General features: G+C 28.1%; 4 protein-coding genes across 5 annotated transcripts; 2 read left to right on the forward strand and 2 right to left on the reverse strand.

Moving 5' to 3' along the window:
• The first annotated feature begins 84 nt into the window (after positions 1–84).
• On the forward strand, positions 85–5,637 carry Dis3 (exosome complex exonuclease RRP44-like protein Dis3). Its single transcript, XM_035080369.1, has 13 exons — positions 85–205; positions 311–484; positions 567–915; positions 999–1,228; positions 1,332–1,613; positions 1,720–2,004; positions 3,504–3,741; positions 3,841–4,099; positions 4,176–4,419; positions 4,526–4,746; positions 4,813–4,981; positions 5,058–5,339; positions 5,455–5,637. The coding sequence occupies exons 1-13, from the start codon at positions 152–154 to the stop codon at positions 5,569–5,571; spliced, it is 2,904 nt and encodes a 967-aa protein (XP_034936260.1). The 5' UTR covers positions 85–151; the 3' UTR covers positions 5,572–5,637.
• On the reverse strand, positions 2,105–3,319 carry LOC118065243 (uncharacterized). Its single transcript, XM_035080416.1, has 5 exons — positions 3,172–3,319; positions 2,929–3,098; positions 2,695–2,858; positions 2,493–2,611; positions 2,105–2,415 (listed from the first exon to the last, which is right to left on the reverse strand). Exons 1-5 carry the CDS (start codon positions 3,265–3,267, stop codon positions 2,134–2,136), a joined length of 831 nt encoding a protein of 276 aa, XP_034936307.1. The 5' UTR covers positions 3,268–3,319; the 3' UTR covers positions 2,105–2,133.
• LOC118065232 (acyl-CoA synthetase short-chain family member 3, mitochondrial) lies at positions 5,596–16,301 on the reverse strand. Of its 2 annotated transcripts, none has more exons than XM_035080403.1 (13): positions 16,201–16,301; positions 10,197–10,429; positions 9,625–9,790; positions 8,883–9,172; positions 8,375–8,471; positions 8,083–8,291; positions 7,643–7,871; positions 7,369–7,479; positions 6,927–7,126; positions 6,629–6,774; positions 6,298–6,520; positions 6,044–6,219; positions 5,596–5,945 (listed from the first exon to the last, which is right to left on the reverse strand). In XM_035080403.1, the coding sequence occupies exons 2-13, from the start codon at positions 10,306–10,308 to the stop codon at positions 5,850–5,852; spliced, it is 2,055 nt and encodes a 684-aa protein (XP_034936294.1). In that variant the 5' UTR covers positions 10,309–10,429; positions 16,201–16,301; the 3' UTR covers positions 5,596–5,849. The 2 variants fall into 2 exon arrangements, with proteins under 2 accessions (XP_034936294.1, XP_034936285.1); XM_035080394.1 differs by having other exon boundaries at positions 15,812–16,245.
• Ms (Myosuppressin) lies at positions 15,677–20,576 on the forward strand. The gene is made up of 3 exons (XM_035080426.1): positions 15,677–15,861; positions 19,752–19,955; positions 20,396–20,576. Exons 2-3 carry the CDS (start codon positions 19,754–19,756, stop codon positions 20,485–20,487), a joined length of 294 nt encoding a protein of 97 aa, XP_034936317.1. The 5' UTR covers positions 15,677–15,861; positions 19,752–19,753; the 3' UTR covers positions 20,488–20,576.
• Positions 20,577–20,804: the final 228 nt, after the last annotated feature.

Raw genomic sequence — 20,804 nt, forward strand, 5'->3', positions numbered from 1 at the left:
AAAAATCGATATTTGAAGAAATATCCTATGTTATCAACAATAAATAATTTTTTTTCCCATTACTACTTTATCAATATCATGACATAACCTTTATGATATTCATCCACATGTATTTTTGCATTTATTTATTCTTTTGAATATTTTTAAAAAAATGCTAGTGACAAAATCATTTTTCCGTAAAACTAGGACTGGAAATATTCATAAAGTATAAATATATCAACTTCATTTATAAATAAATAAATTATTAAAACGAATTATAGTTATATTATTAAATAACTTTTTTGTTAATTACAAAAATGTTTCATTTCAGATTGTAAGAGATCATTACCTCAGAGATGATATTTGGTGTGGATCAGAAGCGTGCAGAAAATGCAAACACAAATCTAGAGATATTATTCTTGAAACAGAAAACCCTGGAACAAAAAGTTCATTAATTTCCCATCCATATTATTTATTATTAGATACTAATGCTGTTCTTGATCAAGTATGACAATTCAAATAACATAACAATTCAATCACTTACATTATATTTAATCAAATGTAACTTTTTTATTGATACTTTCTAGATTAACATTTTAGAGGAAGAGTTACTATGCAATGTCATTATTCCTCAAATTGTTTTAGAAGAAATCAAACATCGTAGTTCGAATGTTTATAAAAAATTAAAAGACATAATAGGCGATCCGAAACGTAAATTTTATTTATTCGTAAATGAGCATCATCGTGAAACGTATGCTGAACGAATACCTGGGGAAAAAGTGAACGATCGTAATGACAGAGCGATTAGAATAACATGTAAATGGTATAAAAATCATTTATTGTCTTCAGACAATCCAAATATTGATATAGTATTGATCACTGATGATAATGATAATAAAGAAAAAGCCAAGAGTGACGGTATCACCGTATTTTCCAGTAAGAAATTCTATTATTTAAGTAAATTCTAATATAATGAATTGATAATATAGTTTCTAATTTGATTCCAAATTTTATTACAGTGGAAGAATATATTTCCTCCCTAAAAGATGCACCATTCCTGATAGATAAATTATGTAAAAAAACTTACATATTAGAAGGTGGTAAAGGAGAACCTTTATTTCCTTCTCACCTAACTCCTTCTCAGCTTCATGATGGAATAAAAAATGGAAAACTCCTTCAGGGAACCTTTTTAGCATCGAGAGAAAATTTTCTTGAAGGCTCAGTTAATGTTGAGGGTAGAGAAAAATTCGTAAGTGTGATTTTATATTTTTTATCATTAAAATTCTATAACTGTATTTCAGCTGTTACGCGATGATATATAAATCATTTATACATTATATTTTTCTTAACAGATTCTGGTACAAGGACGAGCTGGATTAAATAGAGCCATTGATGGAGATATAGTAGCTATTGAATTATTACCTGAAGAAGAATGGTCAATACCGAGTGAACTAGTTTTGGAAGAAGATGATAATGAAGAAGATCCTGGTGATGTTCTAGATGAAGAGAAAGAAATCCTTGAACAGAAACCAATAAAAGAAGTTGAGCGAACGCCAACAGGTAGAATAGTTGGCATCATCCGTCGAAAATGGCGGCAATATTGCGGAATACTACAGCCCAATGTTGTGACAGGAGTACGAAACGAATTAACATAATTATTTCAAAATTTATCTCATTGTTTACTTGTCATTTATCCATGTGATGGATTACCTTTCTAAAATTAAATCATTTATTATTCAGAATGTGAAGCATCTGTTTGTACCAGCTGAGAGGAAAATTCCAAAAATAAGAATAGAAACACGACAATCAGAGATATTGTATTCCCAGAGAATCATTGTTGCTATCGATTCGTGGCCGAGAAACTCAAGATATCCATTGGGACATTTTGTTCGTGCACTTGGAAATGTTGGAGACAAGGACACTGAGAATGAAGTTTTGCTTTTGGAGCATGATGTTCCCCACGGTCGATTTTCTGACGCAGTTCTCAGCTTCCTCCCCAAATTACCATGGGTTATCACCGAAACTGTAAGTAATTTATTTGTGTTTATTATTATAATTCAAAAGTTCATCCCTAATAAAAAATGTAGGCTGATAATATTTTTAAATATTGATAAACTACCTTCAATGTTTTTAAATTTCTGAGCGTGGTCTATCTCATATTGAAAAAATATTTGAATCATTTATTGGTAAAGGTGTCAATGAAGACATTAGTGAAGGTATCAGGGGAGTAATTGATGGTAGTGGTGGTGGTGGTGGTGGAACAGTTACATTTTCTAATGAATCTAATTCTAATGGGAGTAATGGTAGCATCATTGATGTTGATTCGAGTTTATTTTGAAAATCATCCGTCAAATTACTCGAGACAGGAAACTTTTCCAAATTAATTAATTTTCTTGATATCAAAGTTTCCAAATTTATCAAGGCTAATTGTTTACTCTATAAATAAATTTACTTATATTTATTGAAGAATCAAATGAATTTCAATTTAAACTGATAAAATCATTATTACTAACTCTTATGTCAGTCAATAATCCGTTTAAGGTTTCGGGCTTACGAGTTGATTTTATTGATTCCCAACGATTATACAATTCTTTTTCGAATAGCGAAATTATTAACTCCATTTCCCTTATTTCTGTATTATTTGCAAATAATATTATTGGTTTTCCTTGAATATTAATTTTAATAAAGAACGAACGAATTAAATAAACATCTTACCTTCATTTTTTAATTTTTTTAAAGTTTTATCTATTGATAGTTTTTCTTTGTTTAAACATTTTTGTTGCTTTTTCTGCTTTTGTATATTTACGTAAATACTTTTAATTTCTTTCAACATCTGCTCTATTTCTTCTGCATTGTTTTTCAATCGTTTTTCTAAGTCTCTGAAATAATGCATATTTTATTATTATTTGTTACTTCATCAGAAAGTAAAAATTATTTAAGATTGTTTACATTGAATAATTCTGTATGTAATATTCAAATTTAATAGTATTCTGCATATAGTTGATAAATTTCTCTAATTGATCACACACTGCAGCAATATTTTCAGAAGATATTTTTAACGGATAATGTTCTTTGTTTTCCTCTTTACTATTATTAGTTTCTTCATTTTGAGTATGAGTCTATATAAATAAATTACTTCATTAAACTATTATTATATTTTATTATAAAATTTCATAACAATTATTTACTAACGTGTGCTTCTTGTTTCGACATGTTTAATTTTGACATAATCTGATTAATTAAATTTACTGATGATTGTTTGAAACTAAAATTAAATTTTTTCTGCATATTTTTTAGGTAAATAAAATTGAAAAATCAAAAATTAACATATTATGTAGAATTTAATTTAATTTATCTGTCTTTAAATAATAATTAGTGCAATATTTTATTTTACGTTAAAAAAGTAACATTAATTTTGTACGCCATAATTATTTGACAATAAACAAAAGAATTCATGCTGCTAACATAAAATTTACTTGTCAAGATAATAATGGTCTTAGTAATAAATTGTAATTTTTTTTAAGGATCTTGCTCAAAGGGTTGATTTACGTCATTTGGATATTTGTTCAGTGGATCCACCTGGTTGTACAGATATCGATGATGCTTTGCACTGCAAAGAACTTGAAAATGGTAATCTAGAAGTGGGCGTTCATATAGCAGATGTTTCACATTTCATTCGACCAGGAACTGCTTTAGACAAGGAAGCTGCTTTGAGAGCCACTACTGTCTATCTTGTTGATAAAAGAATTGACATGGTACCAGGTATGTTAGGAATTTTATTCAAAGAATTTTCTTTTATCAGATTATTTAAAAATTAGTTGATATCAAATTATTTAAATCCATATATTTTTCTGTCATTAGAATTATTGAGTTCGAACCTTTGTTCTTTACGAGGAAATGAAGAACGATTTGCATTTTCCTGTATATGGGAAATGGATCATGATGCTAATATAATTGGCACTAAATTTTGTAAATCTGTTATTCGATCTCGTCGAGCTATGACTTATGAAGAAGCCCAGCTTCTAATCGATGATCCATCTCAACAAGATCCAATTACATTGTCACTTCGAGGATTGAATAATCTCGCAAAGAAAATGAAAAAGCGTCGTCATGAAAATGGGTAATTTTCATATTCTTCGATACTTAAATTATTTTTCACATGTCTGTATTTTATTTATGATGATTAAAATTTGCAGTGCATTGGTACTGGCATCACCTGAGATACGCTTCCAAATAGATAATGAAACTCATGACCCAATCGAAGTCGAAGCGAAAAAATTACGAGATACAAATTCAATGGTTGAAGAGTTTATGTTATTGGCAAACACATCTGTGGCAGAAAAAATTGTACAAGAATTTCCAGAGTGTGCTATGTTACGTAGACATCCAGAGCCACCACAAGTAAATTTTGAACCGCTTATTAAAGCTGGAAAACATCAGGTTTGTATTGATAATTTCCTAGTAAAAAAGCTACTGTTTTTAATTATTTAGTCTCGAAGAATGTTGGGTTATCTATTATTTATTGAAATACTTTTTGTTATCCAAGGGATTTGAAATAAATACTTCAAGTGGAAAAGAATTAGCTAGATCGCTTGAATCAGCCCATAAAGAAGATAATCCTTACTTCAATACCATGTTGAAAATTCTCGCTACTCGTTGTATGATGCAAGCTGTTTATTTTGTAAGTGGAATGGTTCAACAATCAGAGTTCTTCCACTACGGTTTAGCTTGCCCAATTTATACTCATTTTACTTCACCAATTAGAAGGTAGCTATTATTTGCTTTTATACAGTATCTTTCGGTTGAACAAATATTAATTTTTATACTCTCTAGATACGCTGATATTATAGTCCATCGGCTTCTTGCTGTTTGTATCGGAGCGGATTCAACATACCCAGAATTGTTAGATAAGAAAAAAAGCCATGAGCTTTGCCATAATTTAAATTATCGAAATCGAATGGCTCAGTATGCTGGAAGAGCTTCTGTTGCTTTGAATACCCACGTAAGTTTTTATTATATTTTTCTTTTGAAAATTTATTTTTTTAATAGAGAATTTTAGTATTTTTATTTTTTTATAGCTATTCTTTCGGGAAAAAGTGGAAGATGAAGATGGTTACATTTTATTTGTACGTAAGAATGCACTTCAAATACTTATACCTAAATACGGACTTGAAGGAACATTATATCTTAAGAAAAAAGGAGAATCTTCTCCAGTGAATTTTGTTTATAATGAAGAAGAACATACACAAACTTGTGGTAAAATTGTGTTCCGATCTTTTGATCCAGTGGTGGTCCAATTGAGTTTAGACAGAACAAATATTCAACATGAAAAACTAGTCTTCAAACTTGTTAAACCTGAGGTATTATGAATGCGACTTTTATAACTCAATTTTAACTTTTAGTTTTTAACAGTTTTATATATATATATTTCATTTGATCAATTTGAATTTTAATCATTGGGGGAATTTTGATTAGATTCCAGGGTTTAGCGTTCTGGCATCGAATGTAAAACGTAAGATGTCTACAGAAGAAGTGAAAGAAGTTCCTCAGAAAAAAACGAAAAAACATAAAAAGAAAAAAGGAAAAAATTAAAATTGTATATATATGTGTATTTTGTATTTTATTTGTATGAAATACAAATTATTTTTACAATTTGAATTATACTGTTATTGTTGTACATAAATTGGAATTTTTCTTTTTTCAAGATTTTTTATGTATAAAATATTAATAAATTACAATTAAATCAATTAATTTTTCACAAAAAAACTTATGTAAATATTTTTTTAATTTGTTACTTGCAAATACGTAAACAGTGATCAGTATAGTAACTTGATTATTACATCGATAACTAAGAATACCTTTACACGATTTTATTGAAGAGCAGAAGTTGATTTACAGTATCCCAAATTTTTCAAGACTCGCTTAATATCATTATAAACGGTAGGATCTTCAATAGTACTAGGTATCTATGAAAATTCAATCAAATAATGAATTAAGTTGATAACTTTTTTAGCGTAATTATTAATTAATTCATTATAAGTAAATATAAAATATAATGACGTACTTTGAAAACTCTCGAACGTGCCAAATCCACAATAGATTTCCGAATGGTTTTCCCTGAACGAGTTCTAGGTAATCCTTTAACTGCTGCTGCTAATTTGAAGGAAGCAATTGGTCCAATCAATTGTCTTACTTTTGCTATTAACTCTTGGTTTATTTGTTCTTCATTTTTGGTAGTATCTAAAAAAAAAAAAATGAATTGAAATGAAATAAAAGTTCTCATATAAATTCTTATACGTAAAAAGTAAACTGTATTACCATCTCTCATGACATAAAGACACAAAGGTATCTCTCCCTTTGTTGGTTCAGGAACACCTACAACGGCTGTATCTACAACATCTGGGTGACGTAAAACGACGTCCTCCAAAGCTGAAGTTGACAGTCGATGGCCTGCCACATTAATTACATCGTCGTCCCTTGCTGTGACGTAGACATATCCATACTCATCAATGTATCCAGCATCCATGGTGTCATAGTATCCCTAAAATTTATACATATCACTTAGTTAATAATGGAGAAAAGTAATGAGAAAATATAACGCAAGTTTTACTGTTATTATTATTAATTATAAAATGTTATAAAAGCATACCGGATATTTGGAAAAATAAATTTCTTTGAAACGATCAGGTGCCTTGTACAAGGTTGACATCGTTCCTGGAGGAAGAGGTAATTTTACTGCAATCCTTCCAAGTTCATGAACAGATGCTTGTTGTCCATCCTCTCGTAACACTTGAACTATAAAAATAATTGTAATGAGCAGAATTTATCATACCAATTAAAACAATAATTTTTTTATATATTCCAACAATATAATTAAGTTCAACATTTTCTGATTTTCCCTTTAAATTTATTCGATACATAATAATAGTAATTTAAAATAACTTTACCATTGTAACCAGGGAATGGCATTCCCGTGGTATATTTTGGAGGATTCAAACTGTGGCCTAGACCGATGCAAGTTGCAGTAATTGCATGGCCTGTTTCGGTTTGCCACCAGTGATTGAGGATAGGAACTTTGAAAACATTTTCCGCCCATGATTTTGCTTCGTAATCACAGTGCTCTCCAGCAACAAATATTGCTTTAAGTCTAGTAATATTAAAATGATAAATTAAACATTGTGTATTCATTATTATTTCGATGCTTACAATATTCTATAAAAAGATTCTTGGAATATGTAAAGAGGTTTAAATTGATTGCTTTTATTTATATAACGAAGATATATTTATAGAACAGGTCACATTTTGGCATGATATAAAAAGATTATGGTAAATCAGTAGAAAGGAGAGGAAAGTGTGATGTATCTGCATACATTGACGTTTACTACTTACGACTTAGTAGAATATTTTTGACCCAAAATAGTTTCAGGATCAGCTCGACGAAGAACTCGGAAAGCGGTTGGAACAGTGAATAAAGCATTAACACCATATTGGTCAATAATCCTATAATGTAATTTACATAATTATATATTGTTAATTTAATAAATTAAATAAAACATAAATACATTGATATTTCTTAATCAACAATATTATAATTTATTTTGACTGAAAAGAAATTTATGTTTTATTTATAAAAATTTTTATCAATGATAAGAATATGTAAAACCTGAAATATTGGCCAGCATTCGGTGTTCTATCTGGTTTTCCTTCATACATAATGCTGGTTATTCCATAAAGTAGTGGTGCGTAACAGATGTAAGAATGCCCAACGACCCACCCAAGGTCCGAAGCTACCCACCAAACAGAATTTTTATTCATCCCATAAATAGTTCTCATAGTCCAACAGAGGGTTGCTATATGTCCACCGACTGGTCTTTGCACACCTTTTGGATTATCTACGATCAAAATTTATTTATATTGTTTTATACCGTTTTAAATAACTCAATTTTTTTAAATATAAAACTATAATTATAACCAGTCTAACACATTAATCTTTAAAATTGAATTTAATATGTTGAGGTCTCAAATCAATTGAATTAATCAGTTTGCATTAGGTTGTTTGAACAGGGATAGTTGATGAATTTTTTTTTATTTTAACAAAATTACCTGTTGTGCCAGAAGTGTAGAGGATATACAAAGGGTCATTAGCTTCTACTGGTACACATGGGTGTGGCTCGAATTCTTCTATTAATTTATCAAAGTCTTTTTGATAACTTTGAAGTGGAGCTTCCCAGACATTTCGTCGTTGAAAAACGATGCACTTTGGTTTAGGTACTGAGATAAGTTCCATAGCTTCGTTTACCATTGTAGTGTATCTAAAAAGATCATCAGAAGTTTTATAAAAATATTCAATATAAAATTTATTCTGCTAATTTAGTAGAAATGAATTATTACAAACTTGATAATTTTCGTTGGTTCCAATCCACAACTAGCAGCAATGACGACCTTGGGTTCAGCATGATTAATTCTCGTTGCTAATTCATTTGGTGCAAAACCTAAGAATAAAAAGTAATTTTGTATAAAGTTCTTCAATTTTTCTGTTACTCTCGAGTCTGCTCATTATTCAATTCACATGATACTACTACGAAGTCTTGGAATATCAGATAACCCTTAGCATATTGATTGGTTTTATCAGACTTTCATGTTTATCCATGCGTGAAATTATTTAAGTTTGGATCATCTTTCAAAATGTTCATTTCCTCAGGAATATAATTAACAAGGATTTATCTCTAATAAAAAATAATCATCATACAATTACTTTAATTACAGTTATGTTAAACTCTTGATTGCAGGTGAGATCATTTGTCAATAGAGAACAAATTGGAATAGACAATAAATTGAATGTTTTTTCTTGAGGACAATTATATTGGCATGTATTTTAAATAATTGAAAATTGATCGAAGTACCTCCGAAGACAACAGAATGAATGGCTCCAAGACGTGCACTGGCGAGAATAGCAATCACTGTCTCAGGAATTAAAGGCATATAAATTAGAACTCTATCACCCTTTTGTACACCCATATTAGCCAATGCACCAGCTAATCTTGATGTCTTCTCTAGCAGCTCATCGTATGTCACTTTACGTACAGTTGATGTCAATGGGCTGTCGTGTATTAAAGCTATTTTCTTTCCATATCCTGCCTTTACGTGTCGATCTACTGCATTGTGACATGCATTTATTTCTCCACCTACGTACCTAAAGACAACATATAAATAAAGGGACCAAAATGAGAACAAAACTTTAAGTTTTCCATTAATATTATTAACCTTATACTTTTTCTTGTTATTTATATTTATTCTATGGATTAAATACAATTTATATCCTATCTAATTATTAACACACAATTATCAGTCATCAAATATATATAATGGCTAACTTAAATTATTATTGAAAATTTATCACTATAATTATTTGTTTAATAAATATTCTCTTTTGTCATGAATATTATATAATATAAACCTATTAATTATTGAATACACTCTAAACATTATTTGAATTTTTATTAGATTCATTTTTTTCAAGCTGTTGGCTTGATATATTTTAATACAACTTCCTGACCTTTGACATTTAAGTGTGAAACAATTCTTGAATTTTTTTTCGAATCTTCTATTTTTAGATTCTATTTTTTGATAATAATTATTAATTACCATTTTGTAAAGGGTTCATTAGAATTATCTAAAACCTTATCCCATCGTTTACTCCATTCTACCTCTTCTGCTACTTCTGCCCAAAATTCTTCTGGAGCTTCAATTGATCTCCTGAAGGCTTTTTCATAAATTGTACTGTGATATGGGTTCTTACTCAATATGTAATCTGTAACAAACAAAATTCCATTTCGAATGAATAAATAAAAATATTCTTATATCAACAAAATAGAAAAAAAAGAAAGCTAAAAATAGTTATACATTTTTCATGGTGTTTCTTCAGAGTATTTAGGTATTAAAAATTAATGAGATACTTTTGCTTGTTTCTTTTCTCCTGCTTTGTACTTTTCGTTTAATATTTTTTACCTTGCAGAGAAAAGTCACACCCTCTATGTTGGTGTGTTTTATCATTTGCACTTGAATAATTCATTACATCGTCACTTTAAGTTTTTCTTGTAATATTTACTTGTTTCTAAGAATCTTCTAGGTATAAATTCAGTAATAATACTACACATAAATTATTCTAAATTTTGCACGGATATAAAAGTTAAGAATGATTTTTTTATCAAACTTACCCCTTTCATTTTCTCGTTTCAGTTGTCTTGATTTTGCAATTTTTGATTCAAACGAATTTTTGGCATCTTCTTTAGTTTTTGAATCTAAAAATGTAGTCTCTTCTCGGTTCATATTGTTGGTGATTTTTTAAAATAAAGTCAATAGCACTGATGTTGTTAACGAGCCCATTCACTATTATTTTTATTGATCAGCAACTGTTGAATTACCTTTGTCCGTTTATTTTATGCTTCCACTGTTGATTAAAAATTACCAGATGTAGAAAAGAAATGTCTTCAATGCTTTTGCTTTTAGATAATAATTGAAATAATGAAAAACAATGGAAGAACTGTGATGGCTAAAGAATAATTTGATAAAAACTTTCACAAAATACACAACATGTCACATGTATATTCTCAACGTTTTTTGTAAGTTTTTTTTTTTTTAGTATCTAGTGTCTTCTTTTCTAAAAGTTACAAATAGTTGGATAAACTTTAGAGTTCTATTCAAACACCCTAACTTGATTTGATCTCTCTGCAAGTACACTTATATCTTCCACCGACCTGGTTCATTGAACTTTAAGTCCAAGGAAGAATAAAACTATTTCTCATGTCACTTTCTTAAAGTTATTTTTCATTCAAACTGAAAATAAAGTTATTTCGGCGGAATCACTATCGTAAATCAATTTTATCTTCTGCACATAAACTTTATTATGTGTACCAATTGGTTCTAAAATTACTGTTAAAAGATCAAGACTATCATCTGGTCATATAACTGGACAAGAGACAACTAATTCGCGTATTACTTAAGATTGAAGACAAAAGGTTGTGAGTCTTTGTACGTATATGTTAATTATTTTTCTTTAACGTATAAATTAGCAGTGATTGGTGGTCAGAGAGAATATTACGTAGTGTTTTCATTTCCTGATGACCTTAGAACCCAACAAAAGGCCATTGGTCGTCAAATTGAATCACTTAGACAATATAATAATTCTTGTAGACAATATGAGACTATCATTCAAGTATTTATTGATAGATTCATGTTTATTGATTTCATTGAACAAAAAATTGATTGGAGTCAATTACCATTTTGATAATTAATTTAATTAGCTGTTGGATCCTACAAGATCTTGAACTCAAATGTTATTTTAAGAAACAAGTGGAAGTAAAAAGTATTCATTTTATTTTAGGAACATGTAAATTAGCGATGACTAATTAATGTAAGTGGTATGTTGTTAAAAAAAGAATTACAAAATTAATACACGTATGAATTGAAAACTATCTGGAACGATAAGTCAGTGTCATGTGAGAGTAACACATTGCTTTCATGAAAAAGGATATAATAGAAATAGTGACAGATAAAATACGATTATCATATACAGATATTTTATTTGATAAAAAATTTCTAATAAATTATTGAAAGTCATCTTTAACAAATGTTAAAGAGTTTTATATACGTAATAATTTATAATTAAATAAAACAAAATAATTTCATCATCATGTTCTGTAGAACTGAAGTTATTTGTCTAATAAACGAAGCTATGCACGTTCGACGAAATCGAACTGTGACACAACGTAGAAAATAAGAAAAATGTCTTTCAAAAAAGACGAAAAATAATGAACAAAGGGTGCGAAAGAAAATGAAAGACTCGAGTTTTTCTACATCACAGAAGAAGGTTGATATGCTGCGAAATCTAATTTGCACGTCGATTTTCTTTGGAAACATTTGAGTTATGTGGAAGGTAGACAGACTAAAATGTAAAAAGATAAATTTCAAGTATATCAAAATTATTTAATTTATTATTTTAATATTAATAAAAATTTTTCCTTGGTACTTGGATGATAAAAATTCCACTCTCGTGTCTTGAACGATTAAAAATACATGTAATAGAGTACAGTAATATCGTTGATATATTATTATCGTATGGTGATTAAATTTTATATTATAACGAATCCACCAGGTTTTTATGTTCCAAAGTTCTTGATGAAAAAAGTGTACATAGTCATATGCTATGTTGATATTTACGACGTTTCTCATTTACATCTATGAGCAGACAAAGTTCAATCTAGTGCAAGTTCTAGAGATGAATACTATCTGGAGAATATCTTCATTTACTATGCAACTCCATGAGTTTGAAATTACAATGAATTTTATCATATTATTTAACTTCAATATAAATTAAAATACTAATAAATAAACCGTTAACATGTGAATAAAAAAAATTGGAAAAATAACAGCTTTATTTTACGTGAAGTTAATGAGATTTATGTAAACTTTTACTTCATGAAACACCAAGAACTATGAATAAATATCAAAAGTAAATCATTTAGTTACGTAAAGAGTCTGACGATAAATTTAATGCATAATCCTGATCTTTAATCTGATCCTCATCTTCACTGTAAAAAATGACAATTTGCATTTATGTTATAATTAAATAATACATCACGTAGTACAAGTATACAAATTGTTACAATTTTACATTAAATAATATTCAAAGAATAATTTTATCATGATTAAGAATTGACTTATCGTTTTTTATGAATAGGGGCAGAGAAGGTAAAGTGGAATATCACGAAAAAATTAAAATCAACAAGTTAAGCATTATTTTAACAGATGTTAAGGATTTTTAATGCATTAATAAATTGAAAAATAGATATACAAAAAGTGCAATAGGCATTTTTAAATTTATTTGACTAAATTAGTACATTGTTCCGAGCGTTTCACTTTTACCCACCTTTCCCTTATTATTTTCGAAGTTATTAAAGGACATTTATCTCAAGAGTTACTTAATGTTTATGAGTAGTAAATACAGTACATATAATATGTTGGCAAGCAGATAACGATCGATTTATCAGATTATCATGGAATATTAAATTATATTGAATAATTCTAACACAACCACCTGATGCTCCTATATCTATAGATAAGAGATACATAACTCACAAGGACATGACTTGAAAGGAAATGTTGACAGTTAGATTTCACGGAACGCAGCCAACGAAAATGCGACCTGAGCTAAAGGGATTTAACCATCAGTATAATTCTATGAGCAAAATTTTAATGTGATGTCATGGGTTTAACAGGATTTTATGTTTCTTTAGATACAAATATGTGTAGAGAGATCTTTTTATTTTTATTTAGGAAGAGATCTTGATATGGAAAATATGTTCATATATACGCAAAGTACTTGTGATGAGTTTTTTTTAGTTCTCTTCTTTCCTACAGAGTATGAATAAAATTTTTTCAAAGAGCGATAGTGGCAGAAAGAACTGATCAACTTGTATCATGAAGGTTATACGAATGTTTTATATGCAAAATAAATGGTGAGTAAAAGTTTCCCCAAAAGTGCAGTAGCCATACAGAGAGATAGGAAGTGTGTTTCAGAATCTCCAACAAACTCTATTTTAAATATCGATTTTTGACGTATAAATTTATATTGTGTACAAAATTACATTTATTCTTCATCAAAGTTTAATAAAAAGCTTCATCGTTTTTTTAATTCAATAATTGACTATGTATGGTTTTATCAAAAGAGAAAATGAAAATCAGTTAGTGATAAATAACTATGAATTATTCGGAAGAATTTTCAGTAGTTTGATTGATGAAATTTTCAAAAAATGATTACAGTGGATGGTGAGGGAAAAAAGGAGATGTGAAAATAGGTAATGGAAAGTGAGGTACAAATTGAGGGTGAGCGGGTCATGTGTTGTCACCTTAGTCGTAACGTACACTTATTCGGCTTCATGAAACAGGTAACAAATTGCTTCTACACGTCGTGAAAATGTTTAAATTTAAAAGATATTTCTTTTCCAGTAAATATCATTCCTGGAAACATAACTAACGAGTAATGATAAGTCATTGTTGATTTATAAATCAAGTCACTCATGGTTTGTGAAAACAGCATTGTTTTTTTAAAAAAACAAAAAATATTGTGAATATTTAATATAATAAATAATTATGATGTATGTACATGATGGATGTATAAATCATATTTACATCCGGAAGTAAATGTACTATTACAGTACACAACCAAACCGCATTGGAAACCATGAATACGCGTTCTTTAGTACCGAGTTTGCAATTGCGATTAAATTCTCGTGTTCATTAACAAGTTTTATCGATAGACTATTGATTGCCTGTCAAACATGTTCCTACCCAGTTAATTTTACTTCACGGAAGAAAGTTAATTTTGTACTTAATTATTACAAATAATTCTTATTTGTGAAAATGAAACATCCAATATATAATTGGCAGCGCAAAAATATCAAATGATTTCTTAAATTAACTTTTTTTTTATAAAAATATTGCAATTATTTCTTCGTTATGTATGAAAAATATCGTACACCCAGTTGATGAGATTTGAAGAAATCATATTCAAAAATATGGATGGATGTTTCTTATTTTTTTTTCATTTCTGCAATAATTGTCAGGTGCGCAAAAGTAATTCAATCGTTGGTTGATTTTGTATGCTTCGTATCGCTTTGCAAATCGAATTTTCTTTAGTCTTATTTCCACGCAGTCACCTTTTTTGAATTTTTTTGCTCAAGAAGGGTAAAAAAAATTTTGTTCAAGGTTGTATTCAATATAAAAATAACATTATTATATAACAAATTACCAAGATAGAAAATATTTCTTTGATGTTACTTTATTTAATGAAATAATAATTACTCAAAAGTCAATTAAAATTATTTCATGATATTTATGTGTTGATTATATTTAAATACTTCCTCATTATCTGATTAATTCCCTTCACATATTTAAATTCGTCATGCAAAAAATAGTAATGAAAATAAAAGAATTTCAACTTGAAAGTTTAGTTCTGAGATATCTTTGTCTTGATATGACAACTGGGAATAAGTAAAAATGTACAAAAATGAATAGAAAGCTTTGATAAAAAATTCTCTGATGAATTCACATGCTGTGCTTTAAAGCTTTTACAAAGCATACATTCGTAATAATGAGTTGATATATGCATTCAGATGGAGACATTTAAATAATATAAATGTAGCTTTAATCTGTCTTGTTATATCCAATTATTTTGTCATTCAATATAACTAAATCGATAAAAATATTAGCAAGGTCGTTCATCATTCATCATCTTTATTCGATACAATATTCGCTAATTTAAGATAAAAAAAAAAATTATTTCTGTCCAAGTAAAAATATTTATTTTCTTTCAACAATAACTGTTGATTAAAATTCAAATTTATGTAGCGATTAAACAAATATTGTATTGATTTTGTTATTTTTGATTAATTTTGTTTGATGTTATGAGGGGTAGTGCGTGATTTTTCATTTGGAGCACAATCTCCTAGACTACCCTAATGTCTATTGTAATTTGAGAAGCCATAAACATTTTAAATAAATATTTGCTGATGTGAAGAGACAGTTATGCATAGTCTCTTGTAAACAATTCTATGGCGCCCCTTAGTTCGCGCATGCCACTGATACCGTATGTATTTAAGGGCTGATGGTACGCTTTCTCTACCACTGTATTGTCGTCTTCAGATCAAAGAACACCATACACTTCTATATATATATCGATACACTTATACTGGAACATACTTATTCAATCGTGTAATCATAAAATAAAATTTTTTTTGCAACGATATTTATCGTAATAAGATAAATAACTCACGTTAAGCATCAACCACTTGTTGGAAGTCAGCCGAAAATATATCTCAGCAGGTTAGTAAAAAAATGTGATTTCACTGATTGTTTCTTCTTTCACTGAATTCCCCTTTTTCTGATTTCTCAATTATTATAAATAAAAATTCTCCAAGTGAATCGTGGAAAGTAATTGTGGATAATTGAATAAAAAATGGTGTTGAATAATTTTGCAAGCAATTTATGACGTGCTGGTGAGAGGGGGTTCAGCAATTTCGTTTTAAGAAATTTAGTTTCTTTAGTCAGAAAGAATGCACTTATGTATTTACAAGAATTAGAACCGAATAATATTACAGAGTGCTCACAGTTACATTTGATGTAATTAGTTTTTGTAATTAATGTTTGCTAGACATTAGTTACCTTAGGTTGAAGAAGTACTAAGCGTACAGAAATTTAATACACTATGTTGGTAAATGAAGAACGAGTTTAAATACTCATACTTTATATGTAAAGTGAAAAAAATTGATTCATAAATTTATTAACTCATGATTATTTAAATTGTAGTACTTTATAACAAATCAGTAGACACTTATGTTAATTTTTTGATTAACCATTCAAATGACATTGTAGTTTTCATATTTATGATTTTTTGTCATGATACTGCAATATTTATTATTTGTAAACAAAAAGTATTTAGTATCAACAAAATTATTTGAATAATGACATACTTTTTATCGATGCAAAAAAAACTTATTACGTTTGAAGAATTCTAATGAGTTTGATCTAGTAATCAATAAAACATTTTTCAATATGAATATAATTAGAAATAATATTATTTTACATGTGCAAAAGAAAAGAAATATTAATTAGATGTTTTTTTGAACGTTTTAAAAATATTTTTGAAGTTGAATTGGTTCTTAGGTAATTTTTATCCTGAATATCTCACTTTGTCTACTTTCCTGGTTCCAATATCTCTTTCTCTTAATGTTCAACTGTTCTTGAAAAGATACAAAATGATTCAATTTAAATCTTGTTACATCGGCTGTCACTTACAAATTGCTTTGATTTATAATTCAATTATTTCATATACTTTTTGTTATTGTTTTTAATATAATTCAGCCTCTTTTTTAAACTTTAACTAAAATTTTTAAAAATGTTTCAACATTTCATTAACATTTGATAAGAAAATATGACTTAAAATAATGTAGAAAGTTTGATATTAGTGTAGTATTTTATAGATAAAAATTACATTCTTGTGATCCTTTCGTGTCTTTGATTGCTGTTTTTGTATTATTATTAATATTTCATAGAAAATGTGGGTGAAAATATCAAATTTTCTTTCCTATGAGTAAGAAAATAAATCGAGACAAATGAGCATATAATTTTGTTCGTGTTTTACCTGAATAAAGGGAAAAACTTCAAATAGTTTTCTTCAAGAATTTATTACAATCACATTTTTAAAAAAAAAATAAACTTTGAATATGATGATACGTTACATAAATCAAATTTATAAAAATAAGATAAAAGTAGTCATACTCATCTAATAAGCTTCTATTTTTTTTACTACAATCTTATCTGATAAAATTCTGCTTATATTTCCTATCACCATATTTCATGATAAATCCTTTGGGTACATATACGTGCAAATGTGGAAACTTGACCTTATAAAATGGAAAAAAATCCATGATATTGATATGCAATGCTTGACTTTTATGAATAGAAATTTATCTACGGATATCTTTTACCTATCAAAAGCTCAGTAGTTGTTGAAGTTTTGTATTTGCAAAAAAATTGTTGGATCAAAGTCATCATGGAATTTTTATGACAATAAAACTTATTACACCAAAATAAATAGTGAAATGTTGATTGAACCATAAAAGCTGATTGAAAGGGAATTGATGAACAATGTAAGAAATTTAAATGCTGAATAGAGACAAATCAGCTTCAAGAGTCAAGTAACTTGGTGTTTTAATGACTAGCATGTAGAGATGCAATTTAATTAATTGAATAAGACTTTGTTTACATAAGAAACAAAAGCAAAACATAGTTATATAAATAATTCAGAACTTAGAGATCTTTTGCTGTCTATTTAAGTTTCAATGGTATTTCTATGCAATGCAAAATTAATGCAAGAATTTAAAAAACAAATTTGTAATACAAAAATTTAGTTTCTGATATAATGAAATCTTACAGATGTTAAAATCGATAAATGTATGTATAATTATGTGGGAAACTTGAAAAATATATAGATATGTGTACTCAATTTATGAAGTTGGGGAAGTTGGTGAAAGGGAGGCAACAGGTTGCCCATTTTGGAGCGTGATTCAAGCCTATTACAAGCTCTGCTGATGCTACTGTTGCATTGATTCGTGAATGAGAGTATTTTTTTCATCCTTTTCAATAATTTGTAGTTAGAGATAATTTTTAGATCATTGATTTTATATTATGATTTAATAATTACTTATTTAATGATTTATATAATCGTTCAATCAATTAATGATTATTTTACGATTGTACTCCAAGCTATTTGAACTTATTCACTTGCAAAAATGATGCTAATGGTGAAAGGAGATAAAAAAGTTTTAAATAAAAAAATTGTTTCAAGTACTGTTGATAAAATATTTCTCTCATCTTGATAAAACTTTACTTTACAGTTATTTATAAGTCAAGGAAAATTATCTGTGAAGACTAGAGAATTTTTAATTAAGACTTTAAATTGGAAAGAGCACTTTCCCTTGTCTTGTGTTTTATTTGAAGATAATACTTGCTAGTTGTGAATAATAAACAAAGTAAATAAAACATTTTAGTAGAGAGAAAGAAATAATTTTTTATGGATGTCTAGTGGTTTCTACAGCTTTAATAATTCCTATGTCCGGTCGGAACTACCTTGATCTTCATGTTCTCTTCATTGACTTTCTGAATGAAATCCGGTAAAAGGATTGAATGTTAGAGGTTTTAAAGCTTGTCAGAGACATTAAAGTTCACTCAACTTTTTTTTCTTAGATTACGTTAAAAGGTTTTCTCATTAATCTTAGCATATTTAATCTTTTAAAGACAAATGAATTTTTTACAACCCAACTTCTTTATTCTTTGTCAAGGAAAAATAAGTTTCACTACCATTCTATCTTGTGTAAAAAAAAATTTTTAATTCCAAGATAATTTGCTAGACAAGAAACAATTTAATCTTTATAATAATAAAACTTTCGAGAGATTATTAAAAAAGTTTAGCATAAATGAGTTTATTATTTAACAAAAAATTCTTGAAGAACTTGATAAAATCATGAAATATTATTCATATTTATTTAATAAATGATATCAGTGGTATTATAAGTAATTTCTAATTGACATATTTATTGTTAGATAAACAAAAATCTTACTTGTTTACAAGCTAATAAAATAAAAGCAGATAAATTTGTTCAATTTGGTCGTAGTCAAAAGCCTTAGGGACAGAATAATGAAGAAGGGAAGAAATTAAGGAAAATAAGAAGAAATGGGGCCATAGTTCTAACTTAGCTTCATTGCCTATTAACAGTTTGAAGTAAATAGACAAAGCATGAGCCTCATACATCTTTTGTAGCTTTACTTGGGATGATTTCAATCTTGTGGTAGACTTCAACTACAAAGTGTCACAATTATGACATTTTGAACCATGTAATGTGCTACAAATTAAATTAATTGTCACACATACATACAACACTGTTATTAAGTGACCTGAAAATGATAACATTTAATATAATAGTTATTTAACTAAATCGGTGAGACTATGACTATGTTCTCATTTTTTTCATTAACTTGTTCTATTTTTAGATCATTATGATAAAAAGATGAACAATAATGTTTTTTTCTTTTTTATTAAAAACAAAAACGTGACTCGAAAAATAATAAAAAGAATCAATAAACATTTTTTTAGAAGTTATGATGACATTAACTACTTTAAAACATTTTTTAATGGATAATTATTTTTATTTTAGAAATGAAGTGTAGCTGGGCTTTGATTGTATCAACCATTCTTTTCATCATGTGCATGCATTCAAATGAGGTCTTGGGAATGCCACCAGCCCAGTGTAACCCTGGACTCTTAGATGAAGTCCCACCACGAATTCGGAAAGTTTGCATTACTCTATCGACCATATATGAGCTTGGTTCAGCCATGGAAAATTACATTAACGACAAAGGTAACAATACTACATGATTATAACATCGATATTATTCAGTAGAATGGCAGAGCATGACAGGATAAAGTTTGATATTACTAACTTTACTTTGATGACAAGCGAAAATCAGTGGTCTTTGAGTTCTATTAGTCAGACAAGTTTGTGCTACTATAGGGTTGAAATAATTAACACCAACTAGTTTAGAATAAATTTATTATAGTTATTACCAGTAGATTTCAGTAATTATTTTAGCCACATTAAGATCTATTGAGAGTTCAAGATCAACACTGTGGCCAAAGGGTTGTAGTGTAATTGAATCATGAGTTCATCATGAAGTTAAATTATCTGCATGATAAAATTTAATATTGAGGATGAATATAAACGATTGGATTGATTATAATGTTGTTAATTTTTCTTTGAATTAATTCTAATGAATTTATAATTGTTTTTCTATTTTATAGTTCCAATGTTACGCGAGACTAATCCACTTCCACTTAACATAAAGCGCCAAGATGCAGATCACGTATTTTTGCACTTTGGAAGGCGACGTTAAGATGACTCTTTAAGGATTTGCAATAGATTTTGCCAAGTTGTAAAAAGAAATTAAAAAAAAAAACATACTCATTTGAAATAATGGAATAAGAGAACTCATCAACTTCATTTTTTTTATTTTAATCCATTGCATTTTTGTTCTATGTTGAAAGTTAAATATTATCGTATTACTATTTATTGATTCTATGAAATCTCTTTTTACTCTTAAAAGTAAAAATAAAGAATAGAATCGAGTACCATTTTTTCTTCAGTATTATTAATAATATATTTAATGTCATGAATTGTTTTGTTTCATCAAATTGTTAGAATTTTAATAAG

The sequence above is a fragment of the Chelonus insularis genome, unplaced genomic scaffold, assembly GCF_013357705.1.
Source record: "Chelonus insularis isolate UGA/USDA-ARS -01 unplaced genomic scaffold, ASM1335770v1 contig_117_pilon, whole genome shotgun sequence".
Taxonomy (NCBI): domain Eukaryota; kingdom Metazoa; phylum Arthropoda; class Insecta; order Hymenoptera; family Braconidae; genus Chelonus; species Chelonus insularis.

Bases quoted from the DNA above. Each gene is read 5' to 3' on its own strand.
- Dis3 (XM_035080369.1), top strand. From the start codon at position 152: ATGCTAGTGACAAAATCATTTTTCCGTAAAACTAGGACTGGAAATATT. The intron at 1,614-1,719 runs GTACGAAACGAA...TTTATTATTCAG, and splicing joins AGCCCAATGTTGTGACAGGA to AATGTGAAGCATCTGTTTGT. The intron at 4,747-4,812 runs GTAGCTATTATT...TATACTCTCTAG, and splicing joins TTTACTTCACCAATTAGAAG to ATACGCTGATATTATAGTCC.
- LOC118065243 (XM_035080416.1), bottom strand. From the start codon at position 3,267: ATGCAGAAAAAATTTAATTTTAGTTTCAAACAATCATCAGTAAATTTA. The intron at 3,099-3,171 runs GTTAGTAAATAA...TTATTTATATAG, and splicing joins TGTCGAAACAAGAAGCACAC to ACTCATACTCAAAATGAAGA. The intron at 2,612-2,694 runs GTAAGATGTTTA...CAAATAATACAG, and splicing joins AAAAAAATTAAAAAATGAAG to AAATAAGGGAAATGGAGTTA.
- LOC118065232 (XM_035080403.1), bottom strand. From the start codon at position 10,308: ATGAACCGAGAAGAGACTACATTTTTAGATTCAAAAACTAAAGAAGAT. The intron at 9,173-9,624 runs GTAATTAATAAT...TGTTGTCTTTAG, and splicing joins AATGAACCCTTTACAAAATG to GTACGTAGGTGGAGAAATAA. The intron at 6,521-6,628 runs GTATGCTTTTAT...TATAAATTTTAG, and splicing joins TTTATTTTTCCAAATATCCG to GGATACTATGACACCATGGA.
- Ms (XM_035080426.1), top strand. From the start codon at position 19,754: ATGAAGTGTAGCTGGGCTTTGATTGTATCAACCATTCTTTTCATCATG. The intron at 19,956-20,395 runs GTAACAATACTA...TCTATTTTATAG, and splicing joins AAATTACATTAACGACAAAG to TTCCAATGTTACGCGAGACT.